Source organism: Sceloporus occidentalis, unplaced genomic scaffold, assembly GCF_023333645.1.
Source record: "Sceloporus occidentalis isolate IW3139 unplaced genomic scaffold, rSceOcc1.0.p SCAF_64, whole genome shotgun sequence".
Taxonomy (NCBI): Eukaryota; Metazoa; Chordata; class Lepidosauria; order Squamata; family Phrynosomatidae; genus Sceloporus; species Sceloporus occidentalis.
Window position 1 is genome coordinate 3,804,003 of NW_028317044.1, and position 24,357 is coordinate 3,828,359.

General features: G+C 51.0%; 2 protein-coding genes across 3 annotated transcripts in view; one reads left to right on the plus strand and one right to left on the minus strand.

Annotated features, from left to right (window-relative positions):
• The first annotated feature begins 98 nt into the window (after window positions 1-98).
• LOC149287142 (RCC1-like G exchanging factor-like protein) lies at window positions 99-18,353 on the plus strand. Of its 2 annotated transcripts, none has more exons than XM_089493233.1 (11): window positions 99-529; window positions 5,973-6,102; window positions 7,730-7,858; window positions 9,543-9,609; window positions 10,110-10,161; window positions 11,110-11,194; window positions 12,610-12,791; window positions 13,327-13,411; window positions 14,064-14,237; window positions 16,056-16,141; window positions 16,735-18,353. In XM_089493233.1, the coding sequence occupies exons 1-11, from the start codon at window positions 140-142 to the stop codon at window positions 16,810-16,812; spliced, it is 1,458 nt and encodes a 485-aa protein (XP_089349359.1). In that variant the 5' UTR covers window positions 99-139; the 3' UTR covers window positions 16,813-18,353. The 2 variants fall into 2 exon arrangements, with proteins under 2 accessions (XP_089349359.1, XP_089349360.1); XM_089493234.1 differs by lacking the exon at window positions 99-529 and adding an exon at window positions 5,862-5,884.
• A 942-nt stretch (window positions 18,354-19,295) lies between these two features.
• The window catches only part of LOC149287143 (cytosolic arginine sensor for mTORC1 subunit 2-like), a 33,280-nt gene continuing 28,218 nt past the window's right edge, over window positions 19,296-24,357 (minus strand). Inside the window, exons 7-9 of the mRNA XM_089493235.1 lie at window positions 23,877-23,959; window positions 22,531-22,625; window positions 19,296-20,304 (exon numbers count right to left, since the gene is read on the minus strand). Of these exons, the coding sequence (XP_089349361.1) occupies window positions 20,239-20,304; window positions 22,531-22,625; window positions 23,877-23,959 (244 nt within the window). The 3' untranslated portion in view covers window positions 19,296-20,238. The remainder of the gene's footprint in view (window positions 20,305-22,530; window positions 22,626-23,876; window positions 23,960-24,357) is intronic.

A 24,357-nucleotide genomic window follows, 5' to 3' on the forward strand; every position in this document is an offset into this window, starting at 1 on the left:
CGGGCTCTCGCGCATGCGCAGAATCAGAAGGAGCTAAAGATGAAATAGCGTCTGGGCATGCGCAGAACCCAGGGACGCAAAAGGTGAGAGGGGAAAAAGATGACGGCCACGTTGCCGCGCATGCGCAGCATCCGGGGCAATGAAGCGTGAGGGTGAAAGAAGATGGCGGCTACGTTGCCGCGCATGCGCAACATCCGGGGAAGCGGAATCTGGGCTCGCAAGGGCTGTCATGGCGCTACTTTCAGTGCCGCTGAGGCGGCCTTGGCCTCTGAGGGCAGCCCTGGGCCCCTGGAGAGGCCTGTCGGAAGCAGCGGGGCGAAGGCGGAGCGCCAGAGAGCTGCAGGAGGCCGAGGCCGGGGCCCCCGTCTACCGCTACGCCGGGCAGCAGCCCAAGCGGAGAGGGCGCGTCTTCGTGTGGGGCTTCTGCTTCTCCGGGGCCCTGGGCCTCCCTTCCTTCGTCGTCCCTGACGCGGGGAAGAGGCCGAGGAGGGTCCAGCCCGTCCCTTGTCGCCTGGAGACGGAGGAGAAGGTGAAGGGCGGAGGACACAGAGACACCTCCATAGGCCTTGCATAGCAGGGCATTTGCTGGGCGGGAATAGATAGGAGGAGACTCCCAGGAACCGTCCAGCCCAGCCCCCTTCTGCCATGCAGGAACTCCCCCTCAGAGAGACTGGAGAGGCCCCGAGGGATGGCCGCCCAGCCCAGCCCCCTTCTGCCATGCAGGAACTCCCCCTCAGAGAGACTGGAGAGGCCCCGAGGGATGGCCGCCCAGCCCAGCCCCCTTCTGCCATGTAGGAACTCCCCCTCAGAGAGACTGGAGAGGCCCCGAGGGATGGCCGCCCAGCCCAGCCCCTTCTGCCATGCAGGAACTCCCCCTCAGAGAGACTGGAGAGGCCCCAAGGGATGGCCGCCCAGCCCAGCCCAGCCCCCTTCTGCCATGCAGGAACTCCCCCTCAGGGAGACTGGAGAGGCCCCAAGGGATGGCCGCCCAGCCCAGCCCAGCCCCCTTCTGCCATGCAGGAACTCCCCCTCAGGGAGACTGGAGAGGCCCCAAGGGATGGCCGCCCAGCCCAGCCCAGCCCCCTTCGGCCATGCAGGAACTCCCCCTCAGGGAGACTGGAGAGGCCCCAAGGGATGGCCGCCCAGCCCAGCCCCCTTCTGCCATGCAGGAACTCCCCGTCAGAGAGACTGGAGAGGCCCCAAGGGACGGCCGCCCATCCCAGCCCAGCCCCCTTCTGCCATGCAGGAATTCCCCGTCAGAGAGACTGGAGAGGCCCCAAGGGATGGCCGCCCAGCCCAGCCCAGCCCCCTTCTGCCATGCAGGAACTCCCCGTCAGAGAGACTGGAGAGGCCCCAAGGGATGGCCGCCCAGCCCAGCCCCTTCTGCCATGCAGGAACTCCCCCTCAGAGAGACTGGAGAGGCCCCGAGGGATGGCCGCCCAGCCCAGCCCCCTTCTGCCATGCAGGAACTCCCCCTCAGAGAGACTGGAGAGGCTCCGAGGGATGGCCGCCCAGCCCAGCCCCTTCTGCCATGCAGGAACTCCCCCTCAGAGAGACTGGAGAGGCCCCAAGGGATGGCCGCCCAGCCCAGCCCAGCCCCCTTCTGCCATGCAGGAACTCCCCCTCAGGGAGACTGGAGAGGCCCCAAGGGATGGCCGCCCAGCCCAGCCCAGCCCCCTTCTGCCATGCAGGAACTCCCCCTCAGAGAGACTGGAGAGGCCCCAAGGGATGGCCGCCCAGCCCAGCCCAGCCCCCTTCTGCCATGCAGGAACTCCCCCTCAGGGAGACTGGAGAGGCCCCAAGGGATGGCCGCCCAGCCCAGCCCAGCCCCCTTCTGCCATGCAGGAATTCCCCGTCAGAGAGACTGGAGAGGCCCCAAGGGACGGCCGCCCAGCCCAGCCCAGCCCCCTTCTGCCATGCAGGAACTCCCCCTCAGAGAGACTGGAGAGGCCCCAAGGGATGGCCGCCCAGCCCAGCCCCCTTCTGCCATGCAGGAACTCCCCGTCAGAGAGACTGGAGAGGCCCCAAGGGACGGCCGCCCATCCCAGCCCAGCCCCCTTCTGCCATGCAGGAATTCCCCGTCAGAGAGACTGGAGAGGCCCCAAGGGACGGCCGCCCAGCCCAGCCCAGCCCCCTTCTGCCATGCAGGAACTCCCCGTCAGAGAGACTGGAGAGGCCCCAAGGGATGGCCGCCCAGCCCAGCCCCTTCTGCCATGCAGGAACTCCCCGTCAGAGAGACTGGAGAGGCCCCAAGGGATGGCCGCCCAGCCCAGCCCAGCCCCCTTCTGCCATGCAGGAACTCCCCCTCAGAGAGACTGGAGAGGCCCCAAGGGATGGCCGCCCAGCCCAGCCCAGCCCCCTTCTGCCATGCAGGAATTCCCCGTCAGAGAGACTGGAGAGGCCCCAAGGGACGGCCGCCCAGCCCAGCCCCCTTCTGCCATGCAGGAACTCCCCGTCAGAGAGACTGGAGAGGCCCCAAGGGATGGCCGCCCAGCCCAGCCCAGCCCCCTTCTGCCATGCAGGAACTCCCCCTCAGAGAGACTGGAGAGGCCCCAAGGGATGGCCGCCCAGCCCAGCCCCCTTCTGCCATGCAGGAACTCCCCGTCAGAGAGACTGGAGAGGCCCCAAGGGACGGCCGCCCATCCCAGCCCAGCCCCCTTCTGCCATGCAGGAATTCCCCGTCAGAGAGACTGGAGAGGCCCCAAGGGACGGCCGCCCAGCCCAGCCCCCTTCTGCCATGCAGGAACTCCCCGTCAGAGAGACTGGAGAGGCCCCAAGGGATGGCCGCCCAGCCCAGCCCCTTCTGCCATGCAGGAACTCCCCGTCAGAGAGACTGGAGAGGCCCCAAGGGATGGCCGCCCAGCCCAGCCCAGCCCCCTTCTGCCATGCAGGAACTCCCCCTCAGAGAGACTGGAGAGGCCCCAAGGGATGGCCGCCCAGCCCAGCCCAGCCCCCTTCTGCCATGCAGGAATTCCCCGTCAGAGAGACTGGAGAGGCCCCAAGGGACGGCCGCCCAGCCCAGCCCAGCCCCCTTCTGCCATGCAGGAACTCCCCCTCAGAGAGACTGGAGAGGCCCCAAGGGATGGCCGCCCAGCCCAGCCCCCTTCTGCCATGCAGGAACTCCCCGTCAGAGAGACTGGAGAGGCCCCAAGGGACGGCCGCCCAGCCCAGCCCAGCCCCCTTCTGCCATGCAGGAATTCCCCGTCAGAGAGACTGGAGAGGCCCCAAGGGACGGCCGCCCAGCCCAGCCCAGCCCCCTTCTGCCATGCAGGAACTCCCCCTCAGAGAGACTGGAGAGGCCCCAAGGGATGGCCGCCCAGCCCAGCCCCCTTCTGCCATGCAGGAACTCCCCCTCAGAGAGACTGGAGAGGCCCCAAGGGATGGCCGCCCAGCCCAGCCCAGCCCAGCCCCCTTCTGCCATGCAGGAACTCCCCCTCAGGGAGACTGGAGAGGCCCCAAGGGATGGCCGCCCAGCCCAGCCCAGCCCCCTTCTGCCATGCAGGAACTCCCCCTCAGAGAGACTGGAGAGGCCCCAAGGGATGGCCGCCCAGCCCAGCCCAGCCCCCTTCTGCCATGCAGGAACTCCCCCTCAGAGAGACTGGAGAGGCCCCAAGGGATGGCCGCCCAGCCCAGCCCAGCCCCCTTCTGCCATGCAGGAATTCCCCGTCAGAGAGACTGGAGAGGCCCCAAGGGACGGCCGCCCAGCCCAGCCCAGCCCCCTTCTGCCATGCAGGAACTCCCCGTCAGAGAGACTGGAGAGGCCCCAAGGGATGGCCGCCCAGCCCAGCCCCTTCTGCCATGCAGGAACTCCCCGTCAGAGAGACTGGAGAGGCCCCAAGGGATGGCCGCCCAGCCCAGCCCAGCCCCCTTCTGCCATGCAGGAATTCCCCGTCAGAGAGACTGGAGAGGCCCCAAGGGACGGCCGCCCAGCCCAGCCCAGCCCCCTTCTGCCATGCAGGAACTCCCCGTCAGAGAGACTGGAGAGGCCCCAAGAGATGGCCGCCCAGCCCAGCCCCCTTCTGCCATGCAGGAACTCCCCGTCAGAGAGACTGGAGAGGCCCCAAGGGATGGCCGCCCAGCCCAGCCCAGCCCCCTTCTGCCATGCAGGAACTCCCCCTCAGAGAGACTGGAGAGGCCCCAAGGGATGGCCGCCCAGCCCAGCCCAGCCCCCTTCTGCCATGCAGGAACTCCCCCTCAGAGAGACTGGAGAGGCCCTAAGGGATGGCCGCCCAGCCCAGCCCAGCCCCCTTCTGCCATGCAGGAACTCCCCGTCAGAGAGACTGGAGAGGCCCCAAGGGATGGCCGCCCATCCCATCCCAGCCCCCTTCTGCCATGCAGGAATTCCCCCTCAGAGAGACTGGAGAGGCCCCAAGGGACGGCCGCCCAGCCCAGCCCAGCCCAGCCCCCTTCTGCCATGCAGGAACTCCCTGTCAGAGAGACTGGAGAGGCCCCAAGAGATGGCCGCCCAGCCCAGCCCCCTTCTGCCATGCAGGAACTCCCCGTCAGAGAGACTGGAGAGGCCCCAAGGGATGGCCGCCCAGCCCAGCCCAGCCCCCTTCTGCCATGCAGGAACTCCCCCTCAGAGAGACTGGAGAGGCCCCAAGGGATGGCCGCCCAGCCCAGCCCAGCCCCCTTCTGCCATGCAGGAACTCCCCCTCAGAGAGACTGGAGAGGCCCCAAGGGATGGCCGCCCAGCCCAGCCCCCTTCTGCCATGCAGGAACTCCCCCTCAGAGAGACTGGAGAGGCCCCAAGGGATGGCCGCCCAGCCCAGCCCAGCCCCCTTCTGCCATGCAGAAACTCCCCCTCAGGGAGACTGGAGAGGCCCCAAGGGATGGCCGCCCATCCCAGCCCAGCCCCCTTCTGCCATGCAGGAACTCCCCCTCAGGGAGACTGGAGAGGCCCCAAGGGATGGCCGCCCAGCCCAGCCCAGCCCCCTTCGGCCATGCAGGAACTCCCCCTCAGGGAGACTGGAGAGGCCCCAAGGGATGGCCGCCCAGCCCAGCCCAGCCCCCTTCGGCCATGCAGGAACTCCCCCTCAGGGAGACTGGAGAGGCCCCAAGGGATGGCCGCCCAGCCCAGCCCAGCCCCCTTCGGCCATGCAGGAACTCCCCCTCAGGGAGACTGGAGAGGCCCCAAGGGATGGCTGCCCAGCCCAGCCCCCTTTGGCCATGCAGGAACTCCCCCTCAGAGAGACTGGAGAGGCCCCAAGGGATGGCCGCCCAGCCCAGCCCCCTTCGGCCATGCAGGAACTCCCCCTCAGAGAGACTGGAGAGGCCCCAAGGGATGGCCGCCCAGCCCAGCCCCCTTCGGCCATGCAGGAACTCCCCCTCAGAGAGACTGGAGAGGCCCCAAGGGATGGCCGCCCAGCCCAGCCCCCTTCGGCCATGCAGGAACTCCCCCTCAGAGAGACTGGAGAGGCCCCAAGGGATGGCCGCCCAGCCCAGCCCCCTTCGGCCATGCAGGAACTCCCCCTCAGAGAGACTGGAGAGGCCCCAAGGGATGGCCGCCCAGCCCAGCCCCCTTCGGCCATGCAGGAACTCCCCCTCAGAGAGAGACGGAAGAGGCCCCAAGGGCTAGCCACCCCATCCCAGCCCCTTCTGCCATGCAGGAACACACAGCCCTAGAGCCAGAGAGCGATGGGACAGACTCCCCCAAGAAGGGCCGCCCAGCCCAGCCCCTTCTGCCATGCAGGAACACACAGCCAAAGCATCCCCATTGACAGATGGCCACACAGTCAGGGTCACCCCTCTGCCCTGCAGGAAGGAAGACACAGCCATAGGACCATCTCCAGAGGAGGGAGACTAAAATGGGGAAGGGTCTGGAAACCATGCCCTTTGTAGAGGGAGCTGGGGATGTTCAGCCTGGAGAAGAGAAGGTTAAGAGGTGATATGACAGCCCTGTTTAAATACTTGAAGGGATGCCGTATTGAGGAGGGAGCAACTAATCATTGACTTCTACTTTCCTTTGGAAGATCTCATCTGCCGCCTGTGGATACGGCTTCACGCTCCTCTCCTCCCGAACTACTGATGTGACCAAGGTTTGGGGCATGGGCCTGAACAAGGATTCTCAGATTGGATTCCACCAGAGCAGGAGAGAGCGGAGTAAGTAAGAGCGGAGGCTTGACAAGGTTTGGAATGAAGTCGAAGGCTTTCATCGCCGGCATCCATAGGTTTTTGTGGGTTTTTGGGGCTCTAGAAGAGTTTATTCCTGACGTTTCGCCAGCATCTGCGGCTGGCATCTTCAGAGAAGGCTGGCATGGAAGAGAGTGGGGCACATTCTCTGAAGATGCCAGCTGCAGATGCTGGGGAAACGTATGGGATAAACTCTTCTAGAACATGGCCACAGAGCCCAAAAACCCACAAAAAGCAATGTTTGAAGTGTTCAGTGCTGTCCTTGCATCTCCATTCATTCTACTTTTGCTTCAACAGGAATGGTTTTATTATTAGTCTTTTTAAACATCACACTTTATTCAGAAAACAATAAAATGTCACAAATGTCACAAAGCGATATAAGGCGAATAAAAGGGTGAGCAGAATTAAAAATTGCTTCTGAAAAGTATGGGAAGATTTCAAAGGGTCCTTTGAGTACCAAGCAAAGAGAATAAGGCAGGCACCAAGTGAACTCGGGGGACAGTATCCCTTTACAGGAATACCATCTTTATGAAGGCTTTTTGCTTTGCCATTATATTTAATGGGACTTGAGCATCCACTGATTTTGTTATCCATGGGGGATCTTGGAACCAAACCCCAGCAGAGAACAAGGTCCCACTGTATATCATATACTACTCCGGTTTGGTAGTATATCATACACTACTACACTCTACTCCTGTTTTTAACTTTCTTCTTAGTTTCTTAAAGCACCCGTTGTAACACCAGGAAGTTTCAGATCATCCTCATTGCAATGAAAACAACTACACACCTTATTCTTGTTGTTTAAAATTAAACTGATTTCAGTGTGCAAGGGAGCTACGTTTGGCTGTAAGAAAAGATTCTCATTTGATGTTGGCGTAATACCTTTTCTTTGGCCAGATCAAAGGACACCAGAAATGCGGACATTTATGTAGACTCCAGATCTCTCAGCCATCGTTGCGTGCCTTCAAGTCATTTCTTATGGTGGGGCCGACTTATCCATGGGTCAGTGTAAGTCTGGTACTTTGGGAGGACTATTGCTGTCAAGCTCTGCCCATAAGTCTCCCAGAACCTTTTGCCTGACTGCTGTTAATAGTAGATCTTTTGGCCTGGCCTTTATTTGATTCCTATCCCACCTTTCTCCTAGCACTGGGACTTAAGGTAACTGACAACAAGATTACAAGGCATAAAGGGGAGAGCCATTGTTGTGTAGTAGTTTTGGACTAGGACTCTTGGCGATTCTGGTTCAAATCCCCACTGGTCCATTGAAACCCATTTGGCGACTTTGGATAAGTGACATTCTCTCAGGCTCAGAGGTAGGCAAAGGCAACGAACCTTGGCAAGAAAATCTCGTGATAGGATTGCCATACATCAGAAGCGATTTGAAGGCATGCAATACACACAAACAAAGAGGGTCACCATAAACCAGAGTTGGTTTGAAGGCACATCATCCTAAACTTGCCAGTTGTTATTGTTAACCCGATAGTCTTGTGTACTTTGAGATGCTGCTCTGTTATTGCGTATGTGGGGTATTTTACTGTGGTTTATTGACTTTGTATTTTTTGTCTTTTCTTTTATTACATACACATTTTTGGAACAGCAAAAGGCTATGAATATGTTTTGAAGCCCAGCCCGGTCCCACTGCCTCTGGACAAGCCTCAGCAGACCCGGGTCTCGCAAGTGTCCTGTGGGAGAGCGCATTCTTTAGTGCTGACGGACACAGAAGGAGGTAAGAGGGGACTCCTGCAAACTCTAATTACTGTATATACCAGTGATGGCGAACCTATGGCACGCGTGCCGGAGGTGGCACTCAGAGCCCTGTCTGTGGGCACATGTGCCATCACCCCAACACAGAGTTTGCCAGAGTTTGTTACTAGAAAGCCAGAGGGACATGGCACTTTGCAATAAATAAGTGGGTTTTGGGTTGCAGTTTGGGCACTCGGCCTCGAAAAGGTTCACCATCACTGGTATATATATATATATACTCATGTATAAGTCTAGACATTTTAGTCCAACATTGACCCAGAATACCTAGGTTGACTCATCCATGGGTCGGTATAAATACTGTAACTTATCAAAGAAAGGAACTGTCCCCTTCTCTGAGTAGAATGGTGAGCGCTTGGCGCACCTAGAAATATCATCGACCACCGCTGTTCTCACCACTGTGATGCCGCTTCTGAATTTTTTGAATGCCTGGCTGGGAAAACGGTGGTAGTGGCAGCTCCTTTCCTTTCCTTCATCCTTTACATCTTTTATTATGTGCACCTAAGTTTTTTTCCATGGCTTTTTCACGGGTTATATCAAAACCCATAGTTTTGGCCCTGAAACCTGCCCCTGAGGTCGACTTATAGTTGAGTATACGGTAAGTATACTGTTTCATGTATGGATGTATTTTTGATCTTGGGTGTGCCAGGGCTACTTCTGATCAGGCTCTTCCTCCCCCAGTCACAAAAAAACAGTCCCAAGAGTCAGTTTTGCACGTGGTTGTGCAAAATTCTGGTGATGTAGATGGATGTCTAGCGCTTGTTTAGGCAGAAAACGCAGTTGGGAATAAATATGAAAGAAACTTTATTATGGGCACACTATCTAGACATGGAAGTTGAGCTAGAAATGTAAAGAATTGCAATAGCAAGTACATTTCTGTACCACTTACCGAGTTACTAAGCAGTTTACAAAGTGTTAGCTAACCACCAGGCTACATGCTTGGGAGAATGAAGAGATAATTCATTCCCAAGAGTATAAGTTTAGGTTAGATCACCATGCCACCCTCAATACATCTAATTTCATCTGATTTCAGAAGCTGAGTAGGGCCAGGCCTGTTCAGTCCTTGGATGGGAGGTCATCAGGGTATACTAGGCATCTCCAGGTAGAACTAGGAAGCCATCCTGTCTGAAACCCTGGAAAACCACAGCTGCCAGACAGTGCTAGATTGGTCTGATCCAGTAGAAGGCAGCTTCCTTTTCTGGCATGTCAGCAGTTTAAAGAGGCAAACATCCATGTGGCCTTAACTGTCCATCTCCACCATTGTTGCCCCTTGAAGACACCCAACGCAAGTGTTGCATCTTTCTGCACTTCCAACACAAAAGTCCTTGCAGGCGGTCCCATGCATAGAACCACAGGGTCACCTTTTTAAAGCTGGGGGAGGCAACACAGTTATCTCCAGACGTTTCAGACTTCTGGCTAGGATGCATGGCCGTTGTCGTCTAAAGCAGGGCAGGTGGGTTGTCTACCATGTTTTAAGCTATCAGAGTGGCCTTTTCAGATACACAATGGCTGTTAGTTGGAAATGGTGTGCAAGCAGGCGTATGGAAAACAACAATCTCTACTTAGCCTGGTTCACTCTTTCTTTCTCTTTTGTTGTAGGGGGGTGGTACTTGGTAATTCTCTAACAGCATCCCATAACGTTGTTTCAGTGTTCAGCATGGGCAACAATTCCTATGGGCAGTGTGGCCGAAAAGTGATCGAAAGGGAAGTGTACAGGTGAGAGAACCGTCCTCCCATTTTAATTGGCTATGTTCTTGTAAAGTGACCTCCTCTAATTGGGTGCCAGTGATGTGTTTTGAACACCCATCAGCCCTAGCCATTGTGGTATGTGGTCAGGGATGATGGGAATTGTAGCCCATAGTACCTTGGTCTGGGGAATGCCATTGCATGATGTTAAAAAGACAGGTCTTTCCAGTATTGTATGGTTCTCGGTGGTGTCACTCACCTCTCCTGAGTGGTCCAAGAGATGGGGACTGCTTTGAGTTTTAAATATCTCCTGAAAACACACATGTTTCTGCTGCCTTCCTCAGTTGATGACAGCTACATTATTTTCTGTATATTGTTTTAAATGATTATTATCTTTAGAATTACGTTCATTTCGTGTTTACATTGTATTAGAATTATAATGTAAACCTTTTAGAATTGTTAATATATCAAACTGTATTTTGCTGGTTCATTTATCTTTCCTTTTCTGACCTCTTCCTGGTAAAATGCAGCGATAGCCAGATCATTAACAGGCTGCAGGAATTTGAAGACAGAGTTGTCCAAGTAAGTGATCCCTTTCTAAATTCATCTTCTTATTTCTTCGGTATCACTTTGCAGCCTTGCATAGTTTTTTTTTTTAAAGTGCATCCTCAAATAAGCTATTTTATATCAGGATAGAGCATGGGTTCCTCTAGCACTGTATTGTATATCTCCTTTGGTTGGGGGTCTCAGATGTAAGACTTTCCCCCCTGCCTTTTTCCTTATGTGTAGATGCTGGTCATTGAACCTGCAGCCTTCAGCATGCAGTGCAAGAGTACTACCTTGAACTGTTCCCCTTCCTAAACAAACAGTGCAAAATGTCTAACTGCCAAAGAGCCCCTCTCCTATATTATTTCAGGTGGTCTTTTAGATCCCTAACCCGGTGCCCTCCAAATGGTCACGCTGGGCAGTAATGGTGAGAACGGTAGTCAACACAGCTTGGGGAATATCAGGTTGACAGGGGTGTTGCTGTAACCACTACGCCAGGAGTAGGAGTTGTGCTGCTTGTGGGCATGTGGGCCACCCTGAACCTGCAAACTTTGGGGGGGGGGGATGCCAACAGATGTAGTTGTTTGGGTGCAACAAGCCTCATGGGGACATATTTTTGTGCTTAACTGTTGTCACCCTGACCATGTTGTTGTAGTTGTTCACTGCCCTCGGGTCAATCCAGTCTCATGGTGACCGGTGGGTGAGGCATCTCCTAGACTTCTGTTCTCTCTCGGGTCCTGCAGATTCAGACCCATGATCTCCCTGATTGCTTCTTCACTATCCAGCTCTCACATCCATACATGGTGATGAGGAACACAATGGCTTGGGAAAGTTTAGGACAGCACAATACTACATAGATGTGTTGTCGTTTTGACAGAATTCAGCACGGAACAAGTACTTGTCTTAGCAGAAGGGCTAGCTAGAGGATAATTTTCTTCCTTGTTCTCTTCCTCCCTCTGAGCATGTTTTATTTTTTGGCTGCAGGTCGCCTGTGGACAGGATCACAGCCTCTTTAGGACAGAGAGAGGAGATGTCTATTCTTGTGGGTGGGGAGCTGATGGCCAAACAGGTCAGTTGTTTGATGCGCAGGAGGATCTGTATAAGTCAGGATGGGAACTCTGCCACCCTCCAGATATTGTTGAACCTATCATTTCCAGCAGCCCTGCTTCAGGTAGCCAGAGGTAAGGAGTGTTGGGAGTTGCAGTCCGACAGTATTTGTGGGGTTTTTTAGGCTACGTGGCTGTGTTCTGGAAGAGTTTATTCCTGACGTTTCGCCTGCAGGAATAAACCCTTCTGGAACGCAGCCACGTAGCCTGAAAACCCCACAAAACACTGGACACTGGCTGTGAAAGCCTTTGACTTTCACATCGGTATTTGTGGGGCTTCGAAATACCCATCTCAGATATAAATAAAAAAGAGAAGAGTGCCCAAAAGGACTTTATCGTTCATTCTACTTTCAAAGTGAAGAAGTTTCTCCCTTTTGTACCAATTTGAGCAGAGGCGAGGTTGGGCCAGGGAAGCTTTCAGCGCTGGGGCCTGGGGCGAGCCTTCCGCTTGGCAGAGATACTTTGGTGGGTCCAAAGAGCCGCAGCCAACATTTTAATTGGGGTTGTCTACAGGGAGCACACAACTCCACTGGCTGACAGTCCAGTTTTTTGGGGCACAATTCAAACTGTTGCTTCAGAGGTATGGATCTAAAGCCCTATATGGCTCATGCCCAGGTTATGAGAAGGACTCTTATGATCTTACCCATGTTTGAGATCTTCTGGTAAGGCCCGTCGCCCCCGTTGCCTTTACATGTGTAATCTGTAGGGAAACATAGAGGCCTTCTCAGTTGCTTCTTCCAGGCTCTGGAACTCCCTTCTCAGAGATGTTAGATTGGCACCCTCCTTGCTATCTTTCTTCAGGATGGCGGAGAACTTTCTTTTTCCAGCAGGCCTTCAACTGCTGCTTAGAGCAGCAATTCTCACCCTGTGGGTCGGGACCCCTTTGGGGGTCGAACAACCCTTTCACAGGGGTTGCCTAAGACCATTGGAAAACACATATTTCCAATGCGCTTAGGAACCGAGACATATGGTTGGAGGTCGCCACTACATGAGAAACTGTATTAAAGAGTTATGGCATTAGTAGGGTTGAGAACCACTGGCTTAGAGGAATGGGACTGGCATAGTGTGTGGGATTGGCTATTGGCTTTTTAAAAAACTATGTATGTTTTAATTGGTTTTATTTATTTATTGTAGTTGAATTACATTTTTAACTTTTATATGGTGTGACTTTTTAGCTATGTTTGTTTTGACTGTTGTGTGCCGTGAACAGGGAAAACGTGGGATCTACGTAACATTCTTAGTCTTATTATCAGCAGCAGCAACAACAAAAACTGGAACAACGCAAGCTCTGTGGTTAGATATGCACTTGGCCGTTTTGCATTTGATACATATAAGGATGTCTCTCTCTTTTCCTCCCAACCCTTTCTTTCTAAACCAGGCCTTGGCCATTACAATATTGTCAGCACCCCAACAAAACTGCGTGGAGACGTCGCTGGTGTCCGCATCTCTCAGGTTGCCACCTACGGCGACTGCTGCCTTGCCGTGTCAGAGGACGGCGAACTCTTTGGTTGGGGCAACTCTGAATATCTGCAGCTGGCGTCCGTGACAGAGTCAACCCAGGTCTGAATACACAAGACCCGATCTACAGCATATAAATGTCTAGGTGACATGGTGCCTCAAGCAATAGAAGCCGTTGGCCATCCTCCTGTGGGTTTTTAACTTACTTGAACATTCAGATTCAGATAACTCTGGGTTAGATTCAGATGTAGTCATGCTTCCAGAACTACAGAAACCTTTTGAATCACTGAAGCCCTGTTGATTTCAGTGTTTACCCTAATCATAACTAAGTCTGATTATGTCAGCAAATGTCAGGCTTCAAGCATTGGAGGGTCTGGAATTCAAGCCATCCAAAGGCAAGCCAAAGTCATTCAAGCTTTCACCCCAGGGTCCAGGGATCAGCAAGGCTAAAAGCACACTGTTAGAATAACTCTGGCAGGGGTTGAGTTTTAGGGCAGAAGCTTAAAAGCAGTATTGTTGCCGAGAGAAGTGGCTAAGGCTGAGGTTCAGGCTCAGTGGTCGGAGGTCTGAGATTGTATGAGATCCTTTAAAATGAAAGCTTATATTGAAATCACATCCCAAATGTCCCTTTTCACAGGTCAATGTGCCAAGGCACCTGCCCTTCAAAGTGGGGAGAGTGAAGGAAGCTGCTTGTGGAGGGACAGTCAATGCACTCTTAAATGGTGAGTTCACCCCTTCTTTAAGCCTCTCTAAAACCAGGATTTTGCCTTAAGCAAAACAAGTGTAATTGAGCAGACGATAGTGTGGGGGCTAGATAACCCAGACAGGCCAATTAAACCAGTTAGACCAATTAAACTGGTTTAGCAGGAGAGTTCAAAACAGATGTGGCTTGTGTAACTTATGGGCTGCAGCTATGTTTGGGACAGCCTCTGAAGACCTTGGATGGTAGCCAGAGTCTGGGTCACCAGAGTCAGCTTGGGAGTATGATTGTCCATTTAAATGCTCCCTTCCACCATTTTAATGCCCCAAATGGTGTTTTCTTAAACAAAAAACTAGAAATCACCTGCAGGTAATTCCTTTTTAAAAAATGTGAATGTGGCTTGCGTTGGTTCAGATGCTGCTGGAAAATGGGTGGGCGCAGTTCCTGGGGTGATAAAAAGTAATTGCCATTTGTGCCTCTGTGCATTCATGCGCATGGTGAGTCTTCCAAGAGCTCTCACATGCCAATGAGGAGGCGGTATTTTGTGGTAGTTTTGTTTCATTTTGCGTCAGCCCCCTCGGTTGTTTCCGGCTTCTTGACGAAAGAGTCTAGTTGGTTTCACATCGCAAAGGAGGAAAAACATTGATGGACTTCTTTTCTCAAACCCATCCCAGAGGAAGGCCACGTCTTTGTGTGGGGCTATGGAATTCTTGGGAAAGGACCAAAACTGATGGAAACAGCCGTTCCTGAGATGATCCCGCCTTCCCTTTTTGGCTTATCGGACTTCAATCCGGACGTCTGTGTGGCTCGGATCCGTTGTGGACTTGGCCAGTTTGCTGCTGTTACCAGTGAGTGTCTTACATCGAACTTCCTTGCATGTCTATGCAGAAATAAGTTCCGTGAGACTTATCATGTATACTTGTGTCCAAGTCAACCTCATGTATTATAAGGCAAGGGAAGGTTTCACGGTCAAAGTCATGGATTTTGATACGACCCATGGATAAGTTGAGGGTAAAACTTAACGGGTTAATAGGTTAAACACAAATGTGTTAAAGGTTATACAGGAGAGACAAAAATATGACAGTGTTAGTCACAGGCCTGCATTTTGTCAAGATGCTGCTGCTGCTGTTGTCGCTCTCAGTTAAGATAGTATGGAGGGATATCCATGCAAGCAGGCCACCCCTCCCTCCGGCTGCATGGGTTTTCAGAGACAAACAGCTGCAAAATCCAGGAAACAACATTTAAATTCCATTACCAACGCAAAAAAGATAACTTCCTTTGAGATCCAGGTTGCCTCCGTCCTTTGTGAGACTGCCAGCTCCTCTGTTAGACAGAAAATATTGAACTTCTCAAGAATCGTAGAGTTGGAAGAGACCACAAGGGCCTGATGTTGCGCTAGGAAAACCTTTAGGTGCTGTTTAGGTAAAACATGCCAACTGCAGCCCCAGTTAAAAATAAAGTTTTACTTTTGTTGGGGGTAAAAGCCTCAAAGAGGAAACTCCTAGTCCAGTGGCTCCCTCTCTGCCTCACAAAAGGGACTAAGATCCTATTATTGTTTCTCCTGTATGGTTTTAACACCTTTGCCTGACAAAGAAGCCAGGAAAAGCTGTGTGGAGGTATGGAGAAAGAGGTGATAAGTGGGCAGAGGCACGAAGAAGAGTGGAGAGAAAGAAGACTCGCGAGGTCTTGTGTGCATTTAATATGCAACCTCTTTTTTTGCATTCCCATTTACTGGAGACAACCAGCACAAATCTGTCAGGAAATCAAGGCCTTGGTATTAAAGGAATCCTAGGAGCCCCTCTTCTGTTTTAGGCAACACCTTCCACACCAGCTTCTCTGGTTTTGTGCACACGTTCTCTTCCTATTTTCAGTCTTGTTTCACAAACAGAATGAGGTTCCCAGAATTGCTCAAACGCCAGAGCCCCGAATGATTTGTGCCCCTTGTCTCCAGCGAACTGGAATGGAGAAACGCTGTGTGCCAACTGCAGCGGGCAGCATCGCAGCACAAAGTGGGAGCTGGCAAGCGTGCATTTTCTCCCAGAGAGGTAGAGAAATGTTCAAACTGAGATACCTATGAGTAACGCCAGTTTTCAGGGTTGGTATAGATAGCCTGTCACATTTCATTTTTAAATAGCTTTCAAAAAGCACGGGGGTAGAAGAAAACCTGAAGCGGTTGTATAAGTACAGATGCAGGTCTAAAAATCTTTCTATGAGCAATGACTTAGGGAGCTGGGTATGTTTAGCCTGGAGAAGAGAAGGTTAAGAGGTGATATGAGAGCCCTGTTTAAATATTTGAAGGCATGTCATATTGAGGAGGGAAGAAGCTTGTTTTCTGCTGCTCCAGAGACTAGGACCCGGAACAATGGATGCAAGCTTCAGGAACAGAAATTCCACCTAAACATTAGGATGAACTTCCTGACAGTAAGGGCTGTTCAACAGTGGAACACACTCCCTTGGAGTGGATTGGAGTCTACTTCCTTAGAGGTTTTTAAATAGAGGCTGGATGGCCATCTGTTGATGCTTTGATTTTGAGTTCCTGCATGGCAGAATGGGGTTGGACTGGATGGCCCGTTTTGGGGTCTCTTCCAACTCTATGATTCTTTGAAAGTAATGACTTTACCCATGGAGGCTGTCTTGAGTGACTGGTGTTTCCCTTTGGTTTCCAGATCGAGGAGAGCTCTTTGTGTGGGGTAAGAATGTCAGAGGATGCCTGGGGATTGGCAGAATGGAAGACCAGTACTTCCCATGGAGGGTAAGGAGATGCCTTTTCATGCCTTAATATTCTGGCATTTCAGAATCTTGTATCTCGCTGGGATGACGCAAATAGTAAGGCAACAATTTTTAGGCACCCAAGCACAGGAAAACTGGTGGTAAATTATACTTTAGGAGAGAGATGGGCAGCTTTTTGTCTTTCAAAGGGCACATAGATATGTAGAGAAGCCTTGTAGCACCTTTGAGACTAACCAAAAGATGTTAGCAACATGAGCTTTCTCACCGGCGTTGGTTTGCTCCCAACCCTTCAGACTCACATAATGGGGCTCAACAGGACAAAATGGGGTGCAAACATGTAACCGTGGGATTTTGGTAGAATGTAGTTTAGTCCCTGAATCTGCCTGGCTCCTGATCCAGGATGAAAAGGACAGGATTAGCTGAACTGCACAGAGTTTTGGGGATGTTTGTGGATAGGCCTTCTTGTTGGCACATTGTGTTGTATCATGGGAGCTGGAGTGAGAAGAAAGCAGCCATGCAGGGAAAGGAAGAGCTGTTTTGAGGGTTTGCTCTTGTCGCCACCCAAGGAAAGTATTTGTTTTTGCTGATATCCTGTTTCCTTTCTTTCTTGTTTAGGTGACATTGCCAGGCGAGGTGACAGATGTGGCGTGTGGGGTGGACCACATGGTCACACTGGTGAAATCTTTTATTTAGGCTGGAGACAGCAGTGCTTCAACAGAGAGGTTCATTGAACAATTGTTGGTCCTTTGCGGCAAGACTTGAGTTCTCTGCAAGGCAAAACCAGCTCCCCCAGAATCTTTGTAACCGAACGCCTTTTAGTTGGGGAGACAAGTCGTGCTCAGTGTTGTAAGTGGCTGCTCAGGGCTTGTGAGGCAAGACTGTGCAATGTGCGTCGGGGGTCAAAACAGTGGCATTTAGTATCAAACAAAATGGAACATGGTTTCTGTGTTTCAAGACGGCATTCTGGGATAAGAAGTGAATGTTTGCTTCCCTCCAGCTCCAAGCAGTTATGGAGCATCTCTCAGATTTTGAGTTTCCATTGACTTGAAGATGAAGGAGTGGATTGAAGGCTAGCATGCTCTACTAAACTGGGACTAAGTCAAGACTGAGGTGACAATTCTTGGTCCCGTTGTGGTCATGCTGGGAAAGGTAGAGGCGGATAGCTAACCAGTTAAGCTGCAACGCAAGGAAACCCTCCTTTGGCTTTTGATGCTGCCCGGTTGCCCATATTGAGTAACCTATTGGGTTGTAGAGGTTTCGGCTTGATGGTGCCATTTGTATATTTGAAAACGCTACACAAAACGTGGATTACTGTTACTTTGCAAGTGGGACCGGGAACAGGGTCATAGTTTGTTGTCCTGACCCAGCATTTTGGGGTATGCCCCATGGGGCCTTTTCCCATAAGGGTTTGCCTTCAGCAGTTGGGTTCAGCCTCAGCCTGCTGATGTCCTATTCAGTATGTGGGACAAAATTGAGCTGTCTGCATTATATCAGGAGCAATTTGTGTAGTCTGAGCATTGGAAATAGAGGGAATGAATGTTGAACAGTGGGGAATAATAGGGAAATGTAAGACTTGGGAATTGGATCTGCTCTGTTCTTGTACAAAAGTGAGCATTTCTGCTCATAGAAACATCTGAGAATGAAGATGCTCATTTAGACTGTGAAGTGCCCCCCTCCTTATGCCATACATTGGTGAAAGAAATCCTCCAAAAGAGATTCAGGGTATCAAAAAATAGGCTTCCTACCACTTCTGCCTTTGCTCCTGCCCAGTCTGGACTGGTGCGGTGTGCACTGGGTCCCAGGGTTGGCATAAGTATTAATGTTCAGAAGTCAGCCTCTTTGTTCTCAGATCATAATATTTTTTGCCCCTTGGTTCCAAGAGGAATGTTTACAACAAAACATCCACTTTGCTTTTTGAGCCAGAGACTTGGGTGCGTAAGAGCAGGTTTCTGCATGGAGGGCACGGTCCGCTAGGAAGCGCTCTGGGAGGTGGAGCATGGCTCTCTTGCGCAGTGAAGTATTTTTGGTGGATAGCGCCCTCCCTTTTTCAGGGAAATGTCACTGCAAGATCGTTCTTGCCTGTAATTCTCCAATGGTACACAAATGTGAAGCAGTGCTGCGGTACAATCCCACACCTCCTACCCCTTGTGCAAATGAGATACCAGTCTACTCAGTTAAGCACTAGTTTAACAAGCGGCCTAACAAAAGGGGAATAAAACTTTTTTGTACCAAGATGGACGACTTGACTATCTGTGACCAGCAGGGGAAAGTGTTTTGTATTACTCACCGTCTGATTTTTGGGACCTTTCTGAATAAAAGGGAGAATCCAGATTGGTAGCGCCAGCTAAACAGCCCACGGCTTCAAAACTGCTGAATGGCAAGGTAATAGTTACGTAAATCTCATTCGTTCAAAGAATCTGCACTGTAGCTGGGACTAGAAATAGAATTCAGGGCTTAGGATATCTTAATAGACAAGGAGTATGGAAAGTCACTTTTGACAGTAACGCCTCGCAAGGTTCGACTAGTTACTTGTGCGACTGGAAAAGTGGCTCGTTATATTTTCTTTTTACTTTCTGCACCGGGGGAGCCTTTGCAGTGACCATTTCAAAATGTATTAAAACTGTCTTTAAATGTATTCAGAAAGCAAAAGACATGGGGCACCAATAGAGTAACAGGAGACATGTCTGTCTCCTGAAGTCACTATTGTTCTCTGTTTCATCTGTCTTGTTTCTAAGCTCTGGGTCAGGCAAATGCACAGAGTCACTCTCAGCAGGTCTGATCCCCAAGAGTGAAACGGCCACCATGCTGAGATGTCAATGCGCGCAGTGCAGAAGGCCCGCTACTAACATGCGTGCCTTTGTGGGGGTTTCTAGAACAGTTTTCTGGCTCCAGTGGATGCCAGATTACATAGACCTTTAGGCCAGAGCCATGCTGGTTTCTTGTACTGGGGTAGCCCTGAACTAACCTAGGAAAGAGGTATCAGCTTTCCCTCTGTCCTGAGCATCAGTGTTAGGTTTACTGGTTGAGATTAACACTGTGTCAGTGGGCCAACAAAATTGTGGCCATGGTCTCACATATAGCAGAGCTTTTGTTCCCTTCACCTTCTAGTGTCAATTCCTGTTATTTCTTTACCACCAAATCCACATTCCGGCAACACAATCCTATGGCAATATATGTAGAAGTTACTGAATTTATTGGGACTTCTAGTAAAGTGTGTATAGGACTGCAGAGGGAGGAGCACTCCTCCAAGTATCTCTTTTCTTCCCCCCGATTGAGAGTCCTTCTGTGGTGTATGTCTCCCGGTTCCTAGTCATAGGAAGCAGCTTTCCTTCCTCGCAGGAGTTCTCTGCTCACTCGAGGAACCATTGCGCTCTCTGTCCATCTGAGCCTCGCGTAGTGTCCGCCTTCGTACAAGATGCCAAAGCATCATTCCAGAAACAGAGGACTTGGAGTGCATTGATAACTGCAAGCGCATTCTCCCACTTGGTTCTTCTGGGAAGCAGGAGTGGCTAAAACAACCAGAGATTGGGTCCAAATCCAGGTCCTAGATGGCTAGTCTTCTAAGAAAAGCCTGGAACGGTAAACCAACATCAAATTCTGGTGTGTTGGAGAAAAGGCAAGCCAAGAGTCTCAGTCCAGATGTAACGCTAAGTGTTGCCCACTCTGGCTCCTGGCGCCATCAAGACTTGGAGGAGCCAGTGGCGCGACTGGACACACTCCACCATCGTGCCACTGGTTTCCTAAATGTCAGAGGTCTCAGCAATTCTCATTCACAGTTTTGTAGAGACGCAGCCTTCGCACACACCGCCGTCGTGCCAAAGAAAGGGAGGGAAAACCCAGCACGACGATTACGTTTTGCTTCGAGGCTGAACGTTGGAAGCGTCCCCTCTATGCCCTCCCTGTTTGTCCCAAGAGATTCCTTTTACAAAATGAAAAAGCTATAGGAATTACTTGCCAAGTCAGCAGTCTTTTTGTTTCCTTGCTTGCTTTTTTATGGCACGGCAACGTTTCTCCCAAGCTCTCTTTGGAGTAACTAAATAATAACAATTAATAATAATAATCCCCTTCTCCCAAATACTGAGAATCATTGCGCGGGAAAAGTCCCGTTCAGAAAGGTTGCTAATGCTTTTCAGCCTGGCTGACTTGGAGCGCATTGATAACACCGTTTATATTTTCTTCTGGTACCTGTACATGGCAGAGAGAGGGAGGACAAAAAAGAATATTAGGATGCTGAATCGTGAAAGGAAAATGGCACAATTTTATGGCACTATGTCTGCATAGGAACGTTGGACAGAAACATTGGGTAGGCATAGAGTTGGAATCAGAGCAAAGTTGCAGACGCAGGGTACGCACGGAATGGTTGTTGCGCATGCATTGCTGCAATGTTGCGCATGCATTGCGCATGCATTGCTGGGCAATTTACTGCTTACTATATTTGTATAGCAGTGGACCCCGTCTCTGGATATTAGGTTTGTGATTGTATTTTCACGTTATCGTGAAATTTATAAAATCACAGAAGAGTGTGTCTTTATATCGCTCTTATTTTATTATGTATCCCCTGACGCACTTATGTAGGTATCATGCTTTGTATTTTTAAGTCTTGCTGGTCACTGACCAAATATGTATATATAACTGTTCTACCGCAAATTTAAAACAGCCAATCCCACTGGCAGAATAACACAGGTTGTGATTCGAATCCACTGTCTGTAACCGATTTCAACAGATCCCTCGTTCTCACTATAAAAGGGGAGCTTTTTGTTAATGTCGCTTGAATCGGTTTTCTTTTCTTCGTCCCCATTTGCGCTGCTTATCGTAGTGGGAATGACCCCTGGGTCACTGCTCCCATTGCCATCCATTCACTTTGGGAGCAGCAGGCTTGGAAAAGAAGACCTAATATCCAGAGATTTGGGGGGGGGGGGTGCTAACGTTGTCAGTGAAGATAAAAGATGGCGATAGCCCCCCAAAATCTGGGGACCATTGGTCTAGAAGGTTGCATGATTTCATCGAATCACAGAATCGTAGAGTCGGAAGAGACCAAAGGGCCATCCAGTCCAACCCTGTGCCATGCAGGAACTCTCAATCAAAGCATCCCCATTGACAGATGGCCATCCAGCCTCTGTTTAAAGACTTCCAAGGCAGGGTACATTCAACTGAGTTGGGTCAGACCGATTAGATCCGGGCCACAGCATGCCAAGGAGACGTGTCCTAGCCTAGTTTTCCCCCAAACGCATATGGATTCTTTGTGGATGAAGGCGCATTCAGTAATCTCTGCCTCCGACTGAAGCGGACGTTATCGCATGAGTGAGAAACAAGCCAGTGTGTTAGCTTTCAGATAGGCGTCGATAGGTCTTTATCTTATCGGGGAGGTAAATGTTCAACTGAATAAACCAAACCGAGCTAAACGTTTGACCTTTGCTATCTGAGATCATGTTGACTTTTTGCGGTGTGTACACATCAGAGCTGCCAGACTAGGGAAAATGGGGACATGGATAGGGAAAAGACTGAAGTGCGCACAGGGAGCGGGGAGACATTACTTGGGTTTGCTGCCTTAGCTTTTAATGGGTTAAGAGGTCAGGCCACAGAAAGAGGCTTAATGTGTTATAATGGCAATGGCCACCACTGGGAGATTGAACTGGGGCATTTTTTGGAGACACAAACTCTTTAGAACAATTTGACAGGGACCCCCTGAAAATGAAGGTTGCGCACTCTCTAAGGCAGTGGTTCTCCACCTTCCTAGTGCCGCCACCCTTTAATACAGTTCCTCATGTTGTGGTGACCCCCAACCATAAAACGATTTTCATTGCTACATGTAAATATGTGTTTTCTGATGGTCTTAGGCAACCCATGGGAAAGGGGTCGTTTGACCCCCAAGGGGGTCCTGACCCACATGTTGGGAACCACTGCTCCAAGGCATCCCCAAAGTGTGGAAAAGTTATATTTTTGAACTATAGCTCATAGAAAGCCCTAGCCAACGCGGCCAGATGTTCGATTCTAGGAGCTGCAGTTCAAAAAAGTAACTTTTCCAAGCAAAAAATAAGTTTGTTCCCTCCTCAATATGGCATCCCTTCAAATATTTAAACAGGGCTATCATATTACCTCTTAACCATCTCTTCTCCAGGCTAAACATCCCCAGCTCCCTAAGTCGTTCCTTATAGGGCATGGTCTACAGACCCTTCACAGGGATGCTTTGATGTGAGTTCCTGCATGGCAGGGGTTGGACTAGATGACCCTTGTCATCTCTTCCAACTCTATGATTCAATGGGGAAGGCTGTGTGGTCATTTGGGAAATCCCAGAGAAGCCCAGTTTAGACCCCAGAATCTGAGGTTCTTCACCCCTGGTGTAGATAACATTGAGCCCTAAGATGAGCCAGTTGTCTTAGATTCAGAACAAGACAGCTGCCTATGACTTACCAGTGCATGGTCAAACTTAAAAGTACTAATGTAATACGCTGGGATGTCAGCGGCTGCCAAAGGCTCCGAGATCTGTGCCACGATTCCACACTCATCTGGAAGAAGAAAAGGGGAAGCTCATAAGAACTGCAGCATCCTATACAACAATAGTTCTTTGTGGGTTTTTCAGGCTCTGTGGCCATGTTCTAGAAGAGTTTATTCCCGACATTTCGCCAGCATCTGTGGCTGGCAGCTTCAGAGAATGCTGGCATGGGAGAGAGTTGGGTACATTCTCTGAAGATGCCAGCCACATCTTCTTGAGGACTGAGATGGCAATATCATTTCAGCCTAGTGTAAATATTCAGGTTGTATGGGACTTCAAATGATGAAATAAACAGGCAAGAATGTATTGGCTATTCTAATTGCCATCCTAAAGCGCACTGGGGAAGACTTAACCTTCTAGGCCTCAGTGGACTAAAGCATTCTGGGGATCGACCATATGTACTTGACTATAAATCAACCTCGTGTATAAGTAGAGGGCAGGCTTTGGAGACAAAGTTATGGGTTTTGGTGAGACCTGTGAATAAGTCAGGGGCAAAACTTAGTGGCACGTAATCTCAAGGGTGAAGCAAAGGAAAACTGTGCCCAAGAAGAGTACCATACTTACACTGACCTGTGGATAAGTTGACCCAGGTTTTTGGGGGTTCGAGTAAGATGTTCTCTCTAAGAATGCCGAGGTCCTCCAGCGCAACTCTGCCAGATGTCGACCATAGAGTTGCGCTGGAGAACCTAGACGTTCTTAGGCAAAACCCTTCTCTAGGCATTTGGAGGTTCACCCCTAAAACCAGCAAATGTGGAGGGACCCCTGCAACGTCCTCTGAAATAGGTTTAGTGTCATCTGTCATTTTCAAACAGTCCTAAGAACTATTTCCATCACTGCAACACTAGGCAAGGTTTCAGGAACAAGACAGAGAAATCCACTACAAGGCAAGAAAGAAAAGGGGCTCGTAGTTGTATACTCATGTACAGTGCGCCCGCGCCATACGCGGACTTGAGCGTATGTGCTCAAGCCGCGGCATGCGCGCGGGGCGGAAGGGGTGGCGCGTCCCATTCAATTGAATGGGCGCACGCGCCCGTTGCACCCTGCGCCGCCACGCATGAGCCCCATTATTTCCAATGGGGCTCGAGCATAGGCGGAATTCGCCTTACGCGGAGGGATCCGGAACGGATCCCCCGCGTAAGGCGAGGACGCACTGTATATAAGTCTAGAAAGTCTAAATTGTAAGTGGGGTAAGAGTATATAACAAACACTAAGGCAAGATTTCGACTGCAGGACGCTAGCAGCCAACCATAACGGGGCAACGTACCAAAGCCGAGGGGTTGCCCTCCAATGCGAACCATCTTCCAGAGCTCTCCAGATGCACTTGTAAACAACAAATTATTAGGAAATCTGAGAGAGAGAGAGAGAATATGAAAAAATACACACACAAAAACACCAAAATCCATCTTAACACTAGTTTCAAAAGAATGGCCAACATGTAAAAGGAGATGTAAAGTTCCGCCATATGATATGTCTCTCCTCCTTTAGGACCTACCTTCCTTCTGTGCTATCCGTTGGCTGATAGCAGCATCTTCCAGGATGCCTGCAAAATGCTAGACAGGTTGTGGAAGAAGCTATATTGCACCTGGCTATATACTGAGATAGCCAGACACTTCTTAGCTGGCTCCTGATCTCCCATTTGCTGTGGGAGAGGGCACAGTACCAAAAAGCCGGGCTTTCCAGGGGTAGCAAACGCTGCAACAACAGGTCTCCAAGACACATGCGGCCATAAACTAGACATATGCCTG

Bases quoted from the DNA above. Each gene is read 5' to 3' on its own strand.
- LOC149287142 (XM_089493233.1), top strand. From the start codon at position 140: ATGAAGCGTGAGGGTGAAAGAAGATGGCGGCTACGTTGCCGCGCATGC. The intron at 10,162-11,109 runs GTAAGTGATCCC...TTTTGGCTGCAG, and splicing joins TTGAAGACAGAGTTGTCCAA to GTCGCCTGTGGACAGGATCA. The intron at 12,792-13,326 runs GTCTGAATACAC...CCCTTTTCACAG, and splicing joins CCGTGACAGAGTCAACCCAG to GTCAATGTGCCAAGGCACCT.